Source organism: Neltuma alba, unplaced genomic scaffold (genome assembly GCF_004799145.2).
Source record: "Neltuma alba isolate B1F8T4 unplaced genomic scaffold, ASM479914v2 tig00013018_pilon, whole genome shotgun sequence".
Lineage (NCBI taxonomy): Eukaryota > Viridiplantae > Streptophyta > Magnoliopsida > Fabales > Fabaceae > Neltuma > Neltuma alba.
Genome location: NW_021637365.1, coordinates 62,577 through 75,967, shown reverse-complemented (window position 1 = coordinate 75,967; position 13,391 = coordinate 62,577). Strand labels below are relative to the sequence as shown.

At 35.5% G+C, this 13,391-nt stretch overlaps 1 protein-coding gene across 2 annotated transcripts; it reads left to right on the top strand.

Annotated features, from left to right (window-relative positions):
• LOC114733583 (nudix hydrolase 3) lies at positions 1-13,010 on the top strand. 2 transcript variants are annotated; one of them, XM_028921056.1, is made up of 21 exons: positions 1-145; positions 465-644; positions 1,183-1,260; positions 2,162-2,258; positions 3,295-3,428; positions 3,690-3,771; positions 4,505-4,591; positions 4,961-5,067; positions 6,225-6,396; positions 6,472-6,704; positions 6,803-6,884; positions 8,030-8,095; positions 9,190-9,267; positions 9,357-9,452; positions 10,393-10,499; positions 10,602-10,770; positions 10,868-10,951; positions 11,695-11,789; positions 11,874-11,964; positions 12,052-12,198; positions 12,659-13,010. In XM_028921056.1, the coding sequence occupies exons 1-21, from the start codon at positions 51-53 to the stop codon at positions 12,713-12,715; spliced, it is 2,337 nt and encodes a 778-aa protein (XP_028776889.1). In that variant the 5' UTR covers positions 1-50; the 3' UTR covers positions 12,716-13,010. The 2 variants fall into 2 exon arrangements, with proteins under 2 accessions (XP_028776889.1, XP_028776890.1); XM_028921057.1 differs by lacking the exon at positions 1,183-1,260.
• The last annotated feature ends 381 nt before the right edge of the window (positions 13,011-13,391 follow it).

Below are 13,391 nucleotides of genomic sequence, written 5' to 3'. Positions count from 1 at the left end.
AGACCCATATCCTTCCACCTTCGTTGACTGTTGGCGTGGACTAATTGACAATGGCTGATTCTGCAACTCAACACACACAGAAGCAAGAAGAGTACCTCGACGTTCTCACCAAGTCTGGCCAGAAAACTGGGATTTCCAAGCCCAGGTAAGTTATACCTCCTGTTTCTTCCCCTTTTCGTCGGTCGCCGGGAAAACACGACGGCAAATGTTGTAATGGGAGTTAGTGTTAACGATGGTTATTGAGAAGTTTGCATTTTTATTCAAATTAACTTATCATTCTTCGCAGATTTTAATGTTTGGTTGCAACTTCTAGCTCTAGGGATTGTCCTAGTTCTTATTCCAAGTTATATAATCTCGTTTAGTCGCACTTTTTTTGTTCTGCCACGACATCAATGGCTTACAATACTTCCATTCATCCTGCTTTTTATTATCTCGTTTATTCTAGTCTGTCACTTCATGTACAGAGGGGATGTTCATGGAGATGGGGATTACCATCGAGCTGTTCATGTGTGGATTTTTGCGGAGAGCACTCAAGAACTGCTTCTCCAACGACGTGCTGATTGCAAGGATTCGTGGCCAGGCTTGTGGGATATCTCCAGTGCCGGACACATAACTGCTGGTGATTCCTCACTGATAAGTGCTAGGTAATGAGTTTCATTGCCATCCATATATCGTTCTTGTTCTTACTTTTGCCAGATTTTGAACATGCGTGTTGATCCTATGTAATGAGTATGAGGTCTTATTTCTTGTTTCCTGACAAGGATAAGTTCTATAGTGAATACAATGAATATGGTTTACTAATTTAAAAACACTAATAGGCTGTTTGCACTACTGAACCACAACATTTTTAGAAATGTTTACTCTTAGAATTTGAGTTAGATATTGCATTAGAGAACCTCTTTTATCTTATTTGTATGCTGGAGATGTGGATATACCTGAATAACATTAGAGTTCAAGTAGTCCTTTGCCAATTTGTTTTAATCCCATGTTGAACAAAATATCAGTAGAATCAAACATTATTTCCCTTTTTCACCTGAGTTAAGCTGTGTTTAATATACAGATTTCCTATATAAAATATTAATGTTGTACTCCTTGGAGAGTTATGCATATTAAAGTCCAAGTTTTGCATGACTCTCTCTCCCTCTTTTTTTAGTTTAATTAATTAATTAATTTATTTTTCAGGAGGGAGCTTGAAGAAGAGTTAGGCATAACCCTTCCAAGGGATGCATTTGAATTGCTATTTGTTTTCCTTCAAGAGTGGTCAGTAAATCAAGCCGCTTCCTTTGTGGTGGTGCTAATGTTCTTTTTCACAAATATTTGCCTTTGAACTGAACCTTGAATACCTTAAACATTCTCTATTCTCATTGACTATGGACCTCTTAATTTCTTTAAAATTGTACAGGAGATTTGGCAGCTAGCTTGAAGGGTAAATAACATAGAAGAAATTCTCGCATGCTCTCTTTTGCTCATCCTTTGGAATCTGGGAAAAATTATATGAAATTTGTTCTTTTTAGGCTGGTTAAAGTTTTAGAATTATTGGCAGACCCTGATATCACCTTTGTTGCTACCGCTAGCACACTATTACAACGACCTATGAACATGTGCGTGCACACCTAGCAGTATATGCATAAAGGTTTAAGTGCCAGAGCACTGCTAACTTGGGGCTGTTTCTTATTTGATCCAAATTAGCAGCTGCATTTGTTCTGGATCCAGTTGATACAAATATCATATCTGTTTGACTAAGGCTCCATAAAAATTTTATGAAGAGGAGTTGGAATAATAAAATTTGAAGTTGAAACTTCTTGGGCAATTTGGCTTCTTATATGGCGTGAAAGTACCAGTTGACCAAAAAATTGGAAGTTTCAACCAAGGGTCCGAGAGTGGCTTTTCTAAGTTTTACTTGTATTATCTTCATGTTGTTTGACAAGATATGATCCTGCATAAAATTTTAGCATTTAACCTCAGATACTTGAACAAGTTCTGAAATGGCGAGAGCAAGTGGATTGGTATAGTTAATGGCATAGCAAAAATATTTCCATAGTGTATTACAAATAAGAATTCTTTTTATTATTAACTAATCTTTTCTTTATACCTTACTGCTTGATCTTGGAGGTTTTAAGCATTATTGATAAGCTAATGTCTTTTTAATTATGAATTGCAGTGTCATAAACGACGGAAAGTATATTAATAATGAATATAATGATGTATATCTGGTGACAACTCTTGATCCAATTCCACTGGAAGCCTTTACTCTTCAGGTGAGGATGCTTTACATGTTAACGAAATGGAGTCTCATACATCACATATTTTCTCTTATTTCCTAAAATGGTAAATGTAAAATAGTAGTTATACTGATGCTAGTATGATTATTCCATCTGATGAATGCAAAGTGTTTTTTTTTTTTTTTTCTGGGGTCAAGAAATATAATGCACTGTAATTTGTTCAATATTCATGATGATGGGCAGGATTGATGTTTTCTATGAAGCATTTGTAGATGACTGTTTTGTGGTAATGAAACAAAAAAGAATTATTTACGTAATTGCTTAACCTATGAACCAATTATACGGCATGTGATTATAGGTCATTACATTAAGATCAAGGTTTGTCTATTCTGGGCCACAGAACTGATTTTGAGTAACCTATAAATTATTGATCTGAGTTTTATTGTTATGAGAAGTTCCTACCTTTTTGGACCATGGGCATTTAATTCACTGCATGGAGGTTGCCCTTAATAATCTGATGGGGGAAATGTAACTATAAGTTGTAGTTAATTAAACTTTTTTTATGGAATTTAATGTTTTATAGAAAGAGGCATTAAAATCATGAAATAAAGTGTGATACTTTCAAGGTCAGACTCAATCAAAGGTGTCATCCTCTTGTGCATTTAAGGTTTCATCATGTTGTTGTAATCATTAAGCAATTGTTAGGCATCAACCGATAATAACTGGGCATATCTAATGTACTGCATCTCAATCAATGTTGAGACCAGGATTCAATAAATTACTCAGCATCCAAGTGGAGCACCATGTGACATAGCTGAATATTTAAATGTTCTTTAATTTACGATGGACCTTGGCTTTCCTTGGATGCATTTTTATCACAGTAGAAGCATTATTATATTATTTTTCATTGTATTGCTATATAGGATAACAGTGATTGATTATGACGTTCCTCCGTATGTGTTTGTGGAAATCTAATTTTAGGATTTTCATTCATATGTTTCTTTGAGTGCATGAGTGATTGGCATAATGAAGTTTCCTGGTCTGATTCGAGTGAATTTTCTATTACAATTAGGAAACGGAAGTGTCTGCCGTTAAATATATCCCTTATGAAGAATACAAAAGGCTACTGGCTAAAGAAGATTCAGATTATGTCCCTTATGATGTTTGTGGACAGTATGGTCAACTTTTTGATATAATAAAGATGAGGTATGCTATTTCTTAATATTTTCTTGTCATTAATGTATTATGCAACTCCTTTTTTTCATGGCATATGTAAAATGTAATCATTATTGTGGTTTGGTTCCTTGTACTGCACTACACCTTTGTTATTAATTGATATGGTTGCCCTAAAACTATACTGTCTTGAAAACATTATTTACGTATATTCTGCTAAGGTATGCTGAATGATTTTTAAATTTTTCTACATTGGTTATATGCTTATATTGGTTTCTTGTAAATATGTTGAAGGTACAAAGAGAATATGGTGGCACGCAGTTTGAGTCTACAAAAACAACTCAGACGTTATGCTCCTAATTGCCTTAGTGCAGAGGTTGTTGAATCTTTTGTTATTTGCCTTCATTATTTTGTTGGATTGGCCTCTATTCATGATCTGTTTTCACTTTCAGCACAACGTTTGTCCATCCCTCTTGTTAGATTGAGTTAACATTAGCCCTTCAGTATGGCACTATTTTTTCTACTTCCTATATTATAACGTCCCTCTTCAACCAGGATGCCTGTGAATGTAATGTATTCTATATTTAGGATGGAATATTGTTGTTGCAATTGATGGGGCTTTAAATACAAGGAAACATGAGTAACTGCTTCCTTTACCCCAAAAGTAGATTTCTTTTGAACACAAGCATAAAAGTTTGCCTTGATTTTAGAAATAGGAGCTTGATCCTAAATTTTGCTTTGCACTCCGCTTACAAAATCTTATATTAAACATTCATCCATAGTGGGCTAATTGTTGAGTATTTTATTGATTATTGGGCAAATAGAATATGGTAAGATGAAATACAATTGGCTAATTGTTATGAGATGTATGAGATAATTTCTTCTATTGAGGACAGCACACATTGGTTAAATCAGAGTAATCAACTGGAAGCATGTTGGATGAATTTTCTACAGGAATAAATAAACCAATATATCAAAATTTAAAAGAATATGATCCCTTACTTGGTTATGGTGTTAGAAATCCCTGAACTAGTGACAATTTTTCTTTTGCCAAAACTTGATCTAGACTCTTGACCATTGGAAGTAAATTTTCCTTTTATATTTTGCAGCTGACTGGACTCTCTGAATCAGATAGAGAGGCTCTTGTTTTTCTTGTCAAGGCTGCAGCTGTTATGGATGAACTCTTCTATCTGCAGGTCGGTATGTGATACACGTACAGAAGTGCTTTCATGCCTTTGTTCATTTTTATTATGCATGTGTGTATATGTGTATATCTTCATTTCTGTGTCTCCTTATGTCAGCATGTTCTTGTCTAGTATATAACAATTGTGACAGCATACTTATACTGCCAAAACTTTTATGATGTGGATGGTTGTGCTGGATCATGTGGGATGTTTAATAATCATATTTTCCTCAGCACATCATAAAGTTTGACTGGACATTTATTTCTTGCTACACATGGCCATTTCAATTTTTTTTCCTTTGATATTAAACCATGAAAATGGATGCTCACGGTAACATCATCGCTAATGTTTTCTTTGTTTATTTGTTTACTTTCAAATCAGGCCTGGTACAGTAATCCAGTACTAAGAGATTGGCTGAAGAAGCATGCTGATAGATCAGAGTTAGATAAGCTGAAATGGTCATATTATCAGATTAACAAGGCTCCATGGTAGGTTGTGACAGTTTTCCCTATCATGTTAAGCCATCACCACTGGTGATGTGCTGCATCTGTAAATACATCTATCAAAGGTTATTTCAGCCCATAATGGATAAATAGTGCCGGCCTATTCAGTTTTACCAGATTGCCGACGAGGCAGTTCCAACTGTTACTTGGCCCCATTGTTTAGCAACATCTTCAAGGCTCCTGTTTAATGCAAAGCAATGTGGATTACAATGATGTTATGCATTTGAATAAAATTGTTGGAAGCAGATGAAGTAATGTTGTGAAGAGTATTTCTCTTGTTGATCTCTTAGTCAAATAAAACCAGTGGAAACAGGTATAAACAAGGACCCAAATTAGAGGATTAAGACTCGTTGGTACTCAGCCAGCATAAAAATGTAGTTTGAAAAATAGATCAACCTTTCATTAATCTGAAGACTAACCAAATTATCACTTATAAAACAGCCTAGTTGAGGAGCCTAGAGAAGGAAATAAAGATGAGTAAATCTGTTAATGAATCTGATATTCATTAGAATTAATTCGAGATTCTATAACATTCCTGTATTTTGCCAGTGTCATCTTAATATATATTCTCACTATTACCTTTGTTTGGGGGAGATTTTGCTACATTAATATTTCTCTCAAGCAATGTTAATGCGAGCTTTCTCATAATCGTTTTATGTCCATAGATAAAAAGCTCACATCATTGTACTGGTAGGTCACCTATCCGCACAGATTGGGCTTAGTATTAAACGGTTAAAATTATTCTTTCTTCTAGAAATCTTGACACAGTTCACCTTGGTAGGATAACTATCATCTTATTACAATTGACTTAAATATTGATAACCCTCTTTTGTATTGACTCCAGTGAGATTTCTGTCGCTTCAAGAATATACGTTGTGTAACTTTGAATTGTGGACATAATTTATAACTTATTTTGGTCAATAAAATGAAAAAAAAAAAAAAGCTGGGGAAAGATAATCTGAGCCGAAATGGCTATTCTCATTTGAAGTTTCCAAGAGTATATTGCTTTTTTAACAAATATATAAACATCATGCTACCTTGAATGCTGCATTTTTTTTGTTTTAATATCTTGGCTAGAATTTAGAAAAATATATCTTTTCAGCATGTTTAATAACCTTTCTTTTTTTTTCCCCCCTTTTTAGGTCAAGCCTTGATCAAGACCAGGCATTTTTGACAACTGCGGATTCAGCCATAAGGTTGCTCCCAAATGCAACAAAACCGGTTAAAGATTGGAAGGGTCTGGAATATAGAGCAGCATTTCCAATGCAGAAGCCACCTGGAGCAAATTTCTACCCTCCAGACATGGACAAAATGGTACTACTGCTAATAATATGCTGTGCAAAGAATTTGATTTTGCGACAAGGGAAACAATGAGCTTCTGTCATGTAGGAATTTGAACGATGGAAGGACAGTCTAGAAAAGGATCAGCAGACAGAAGCTACAGGCTTTTTCAGTGTTATAAAAAGACACAGTGAATTTCTTTTGGATTCTAATACAGTAGATAACAAAGTGGGTGCTGCTCATGATCTTTATATAGTTCCTTACTCTCAAGAATACAAGACTCTTCTTGCAAAGGCTGCAGAGTTATTGCGTAAAGCTGGGGACACAAGTGACTCACCAAGGTATGTTTTCGTATGCTCATTATCCACCAATCATTGGCTGCTTCATGCTGAATATTTTAATTTATAAATGTTGGCTAACTCATTTGTTCTAAATTTAGTTTGAAGAGGCTTCTACACAGCAAGGCTGATGCTTTCCTTTCAAATGATTATTATGACTCAGATGTAGCTTGGATTGAGTTGGTTAGTTCTTTCTTTAACTTTCTACAAGAAGATTTTTCAGCTACTTGGTGACATGTAAGATGAACACAATCCAATCAATCCCATGTTTTAGACTCATTTGAAGATTCCTAATTTAAAAGAACAAATAAATCAAGTATCTTATTTTTGTTATCATCACTAGCATGACTGGGAAAGCCCGCTGGATTACTTTTGCTCAATATGTCTCTTTTGCTAAATGTGTGTTTTGTTTTAATCTGTGCCCAACCTCCTTCCTATTGGAATGATTACTTGATGATCAAGCCCATTTTGATGAACAAGCCCATTTTATTTAGGCAAAAGAAAATGTATAAAGTTTCCTAGTAGCGCTTCTGATGGCATTTAGTGCTTGTTTGGAGTTATTTATCATCAGCACATTCACACAGCCTAAAACAAAACTCTTCTCACATACTTACCTTGTACGTTATAAATCACGATTGGAAAGCTTCTTTTGAATGCTCTAATCGCCCTTCCAAAAAAGCCCTTATATGACTGGCTATAAATGTAGATGGCCCTTTCATCTCAAAAGCTCTAGCTTCTAGGACAAGGCCTAGGAATGGATTATATTTCATATCTCTAACATTTTCAGTGAGGTGAAAGCCTGTTGGGCTTCAAGTGATAATAAAGCAAGCCCAAGCCAGTCATTCCTTATTCTGAAATTTCCTTTAGTTAGGAGAATTGGTTCACAAGGATTAAGCTTTGTGTGTGTGTGTGTGTGTGTAGACAAAGAGTGAGAGCAAGTTGCACCGCCCTATTTATGTACTTTGTTAGTTTTAACGTCAAGCATTACCTTATTCAATTCTTTTGCTCTTTTCTTAAAACTTCAATCAGATGAAATCAAGTTCTTGGTACATTCCATTCCAGCCTCAGAGGCATTGGAATTTGGGTTCTTCAATTTAAATCAGAAGGAATTCTTCCCTACAATGGAGAAGATGGTCAGACACATCATTAAATAGCGACCTTGCCCTTTGAGTCCAATAACCTTTTTCCCTGATTAGGCTTTTACCAATATGCACAATGTGGAATGGACTTCATTACATTTAAATATTTAGTTTTTGCTGGAATGCATGTTACTTCTGGCACATTTCAAGATCATATAATTGTTGATCTTATTCCCTTTTCTGGTGCAGGACTCGAAGTTGGATGTTACTATTGGGCCATATGAGACTTATGAAGATAAACTATTTGGATATAAGGTAAATATTAATCTTTGATTGAGGCTTTTTACTGCATCCAGATGACTTTATGCAATGTTGGCTTCAATGCTCGAATTTTTCAACAGCTAAGAACTTTATATCTTTTTCCGCTATAAAATGATCATATGCTTCACATAGTTAATATGAATGTATACTACTATTGAATGAAGCTATTGTCATTACTTGGAAGCTGATTCACAAGAATCTTGATACTTTAGGTTTTAGATTTCTAACATTCATGTCTTGTCTGTGAAATGGCAGTTTTGTCTTAAGAGTTTCAGGACATCAATGTTGTGGGCCATGTGGCATGGTTTGGGGATTCTTGTGAAATTAATGGAATGTTCCTCCCTTTTCAGTGGCTTCAACCTGAGGGGGGAGTACTTTATTGGGCAGATGATGCTTTAAAAATGCAGTCTCCCCCTCTTCCCATACTCTGATGAGGTCCTTGATAATTCCAGTTAATCTCGTTTTGGGACTCACTTGACTTGTGCAGTGAAAATCCTGAGACAACCATGCATTCCATGTCTTCTCCTTGTGTCCCTTGGAACTTCTAATTTTATTTAGCTTATCCAACAATAATATTCAGCTATATTATATAAGAATGCAAAAGGTTAGGTGTATAAAGTTATTTGGATAAAAGCATAAAAGTAGCTGAGTTTATCTTTTGAGGTGAACGAAGCTAGCAAGTTAGGCTACTCTTCCTATGGCTTAGGCTTCAATATAATATTGACAGGGACTACTTAATTTAAAGTATGGAACTTTGCCTGTAGCCCTTTATTCAGTCATTAATTATTTTCCAATTTCCATTTCCTTTTAAGTGCCTGTCTCTTTCAGGCATGGAAATAGGAATCTTTGAAGCATAGACACTGCAGAAAAAAAGGAATAGTGTTCATGCTAAACACATCTGGGACATAGAACTTAGGAGATGCCTCAACTCTTTGGAGCTTGCTATTTTGTAGCGTTCATGTTATTATTAGCAATTCTTTCATTTTCCACATGTTAAGTTGATTATCCAACTTCCCAGAAGTCTCTCACTTTTAAAAATGAGTATCTTCTAACTTTAAAATTCCACAATTCGATTTCTATTCTTCTAGGCCACCTTTGAAGCATTTATTGGAGTCCGGGATGACCAAGCTACAGCTCAACTGAAACTTTTTGGTGACAATTTGCAAGTGATATCCTGCAATCAATTCTGCTCATGTAATTAATTTATAATCATTTTTATGTGCTATTGAATCTCAAAAGATTTCTGCTACTGAAGGTTCTGGAGCAAAATCTCCCAATGGACAGAGCATACAAATCAGAAGATGTAAATGCTGCACCAATCCGTGTTATCCGGCTTATATATAATGCTGGGGTGAGTATCAAGAATAATGTAGTATTCATAAATTTCTTATGAGCTATGATGCTAACTGTTAGGATCACCATTGAAAAATTAGGAAAATACATGAAAAGCAAAAAGATGCTTTTTATGGATCAGAACTTTGACTTCCCATTTTGGAGGGAAAAATAGGAAAGTAGGGTGGCCATAGGGTTCCTGTAGCCAAAGTCTATGAGAGATGCTGTAAGAATCCCTTTTTGGGCCTATAAATATCCCCTTTTGTTCAGCAGGAGGGGTAGAGAAGAATTTGAAGTGTGGCTTGGCCCTTGGGAGTAGAGAGTGCCAACCTTTTGAAAGTTTGGGAATCCTGTTCTGTTTTAGAGAGTCTGTAGTGTCATTGGGTTGTGGTCTGTGTCCCGTTTCTTGTTAGTTTCTAACTGTTATTCAATTTCTGTTCATGTATCTGAGTGGAAGAGGGTGATATGTTTGTCTTAAATCACCTTGGCCCTTGTAATCTGATTTAGTTATGCAGTAATATTGTGATCAGTTTTCAATTATTCCCACTCTGTTATCTACCACTAGTTTAAGTCTTGTTATAGTAGAGAGGGTCATAACACTAACAAAGATTTATGAGTTATTACAGTAGTGATTCTGTTGGTGTTTGATTTTGAAACAATTTTTGGTCTCAGTTACGGGCTGCAAGCATGATTTATGGGTTGCAGTTGATAGAAAACCTGACGAGTGTCGTGAAGAATGGTTATATTACATCATGACAAGAAAAATAGTTTCACTATATCAATATAGGATCAGGGAGAACTGGCTTAAGCATTTATTATATGAGACACGTCCTTCTTAAAATGCAATGCTAGTCTCACCTGCTAGTGCTTTCCAGTGTCCAGATTTTCTTGCTTTTGGTGTAATTCCTTAGGATGAAATTATTAAAACGGAAATTTTACACTGATGAATTATTTGTCAGGATGTGAAGGGACCACAGACTGTTGCTTTTAATCTACCAAATGATGAGCGTATAGTAAATGATCGAGGAACATCAATGGTCATGCTTAAGAATGTTTCAGAGGCAAAGTAAAAACTCTCATGTTCAAATGCCCAGTCTGTTCAAGTTACAAACATGAATGGTTTTCTTTAGATGATAATTTTTACAAACCCGCTGCCTATCATAATCAGGTTTAAGCATATTCTTCTTCCCATTGCTGAAGTCTGTGTTGCGAAGGAACAACAAGAACTTGTAGATTTTGAATCATTTTTTACTCATACAATTTGCCATGAATGCTGCCATGGGATCGGACCTCATACCATAATACTTCCAAATGGTCAGAAGTCTACAGTGAGATTGGTCAGAACTTCTGCAGCAAACTCAATCATTGAATGATGGATCAATAGTGTCGATTTGACTGTCTAACTAATGTGTAATCTTCCTTCTTTTGATACAGGAATTGCAAGAATTCCACTCTGCTTTGGAAGAAGCAAAAGCTGATATAGTTGGTCTTTGGGCATTGAGATTCTTAATCAACAAGGTCAGTTATTAAATTTAGTTATCAATGAATACATGTATCCTGTGCATATTCAGATTGACTAGAAACCCCGGGCCAACATCACAATGAAGAGGTGAAAAGGAGGCTTGGAAAATGAGAAGAAACGAGAAGTAAGTGATAAGGGGAAAGGAGAGAGTAAAAGAAATAAAGTAAAAGTACAAACTAGAAGTAACGAGGGACAATGTATTCTACTAGGACCAGGGGAAGATGCTAGGGAATTTAGTTTCTTTTCACGCCAGGAAATGAACCAAAGTCCCCCAAAATTTTAGATTCTCAAAGATAGTTTGAGAAATAAAATCTCCTTTAAGATAATCTATAAGCTCCACGGTTTTACTGGAATTAACTAATCCTCAGTGACAGATCTAGAACATGATGATTAGGGGGGCCAAATTAAAACGAAATATGGAATGTCTGTGGGGGGCCCTTGCCTCTACATCTGTCACTGCTAGTCCTTGTTTACTATCTCAAAGTAGATTTTTTGTTTTTAATGTCCTTACGTTATTGTCCAGTAAGAAACTGATTGCGAACTTTTAAATATATCTGGGCACTGCATTAATACGTGTTTTATGCCATGTTTAAGTGAGATCCAAAATATCTTTACTAAGCTGTAGGTTAACCTTCACAATAATTGAAACTTCTAAGACTTAGCCCGTTAGCCGGCCAAATTTGGCCTTTGATCTCGTGAGCCATAACTAATGCTAATTTATGGCTTGTCTGAACATCAGGACCTACTTTCCAAGAGTTTATTGCAGTCCATGTATGTTTCTTTTCTTGCGGGATGCTTCCGGTCAGTACGTTTTGGTTTAGAGGAAGCTCATGGGTAAGCTAGTTATACGCTTTTCCTCCATCTGTTGTCTATTATTATCCAGCATCTGATTTTATCTGTCTGTTTTCATATCGTTAGGAAAGGGCAGGCATTGCAGTTCAACTGGTTATATGAGAAAGAGGCATTTATCTTGCATAATGAGGACAGATTTTCAGTCGATTTTTCCAAGGTATAATTGACTTGCATTCTCTCAGCCTCTCTCTTCATGTTTATGACTGTTAGATTGATGCCATAATTATATTTTGCTTCTTCAAAGATTGAAGGAGCAGTCGAGAGTTTGAGCAGGGAGATACTCACCATACAAGCCAAAGGTGACAAAGCGGCTGCAGGTTTGCTTCTTGATAAATATGGTGTGCTCACAGAACCGTTGAAGCTTGCTTTGAAAAAGTTGGAGCATGTTCAGGTAATCATAGTACTCTGTTATTGGCGAATCTGATAAGTTGGCATGTGTCACTATGCTTTTTGATATTATCTATTTCTTGTTCTTGTTTTACCATATTTGAAGTATAAGTGTATCTTAGCATCCCAGAGGAGCTGAAAACTAAACAAGAAATTCACATCTCTGGCAGCATTAATACGATGTTGTCTCGCTTAAACATCGATTAATGATGATGTTTGTGAAGTATCAACAGATGATGGACAATCCTTGAAATTAATTATGTATATTATTAGAAGAAATAATAATTTTCTAGCAAGTGTCCTTTCGACAGTTATTTCTGCTTTTTCCATACAAATCAATATTGAGGAAGCTAGTGAAAAGTATTGCAGAAAAACACCTGCGCCTCAAGGGTACACAGCTACAATTTAAGTACGGCCCTTTGTACCATAGCTGATAGTATTTGACTATTTGTTGTATATTTTAGGTACCCGTTGACATTGTTCCCTCCTTTCCCATTGCTGAAAAAATATTGGAATCATGATACAAGATCCAAGGCAGAAGCTTACCATGCCAGCCATCGTCCTTGCATCCTTGGGGTCAAATTTGGAGCAATTGCAAGTTCTTCTTAGAAAATAAGTCTTTGTTTTTTCAAAAACAAATTGGTCTTCTAGTGTACTTAAACTTACAATGAAAATGATGGCATGATGTAAGGCTTGTTACATGATTTTCTGAAGTATGTGAAATAGTTGTTCATATTCGAATGCCGGCTCTTTTTGTTTTGACGACAACTTGTGAACCGGATGATTTTTTTCAAAAAGGTTAGTACAAATTTTGGTCTATTAAATTTGTCTTCATTTTGGTTTTGATTCCTCAACTTTCAAGTCATAGGTTTTTATTCCTATAATTTAATAAAAACTTGGACTATTTTATCCCTTGAGAGATCAAAACCAAAATGAGGGCAAACTTGAGGGGTTAGATTATATTATCCCTTTTCAAAAAGAATAAGTTTAATCTCAAAAGCTTCATGATGGTATATTTCTGTTTGAAATCTTTGGTTCATACTGGATTATTAGTTTCTTCTAATTATTTTTAGAGACCTGGGGTGATTGGATAACAAGATTATATACCTCAATAACGTGTACTTATTTGATGTGTGTGATTGTAACGAGCAAGAAATATTCAAGCTAACAGAGTGGGACTATCTGAATGTCATTGTT

What these genes read in the sequence shown, in the direction of transcription:
- LOC114733583 (XM_028921056.1), top strand. Translation starts at nt 51, where the DNA reads ATGGCTGATTCTGCAACTCAACACACACAGAAGCAAGAAGAGTACCTC. An exon ending in GACACAAGTGACTCACCAAG is followed by an intron (nt 6,705 to 6,802) that starts GTATGTTTTCGT and finishes TTCTAAATTTAG; the next exon opens with TTTGAAGAGGCTTCTACACA. An exon ending in AAGAATGTTTCAGAGGCAAA is followed by an intron (nt 10,500 to 10,601) that starts GTAAAAACTCTC and finishes TATCATAATCAG; the next exon opens with GTTTAAGCATATTCTTCTTC.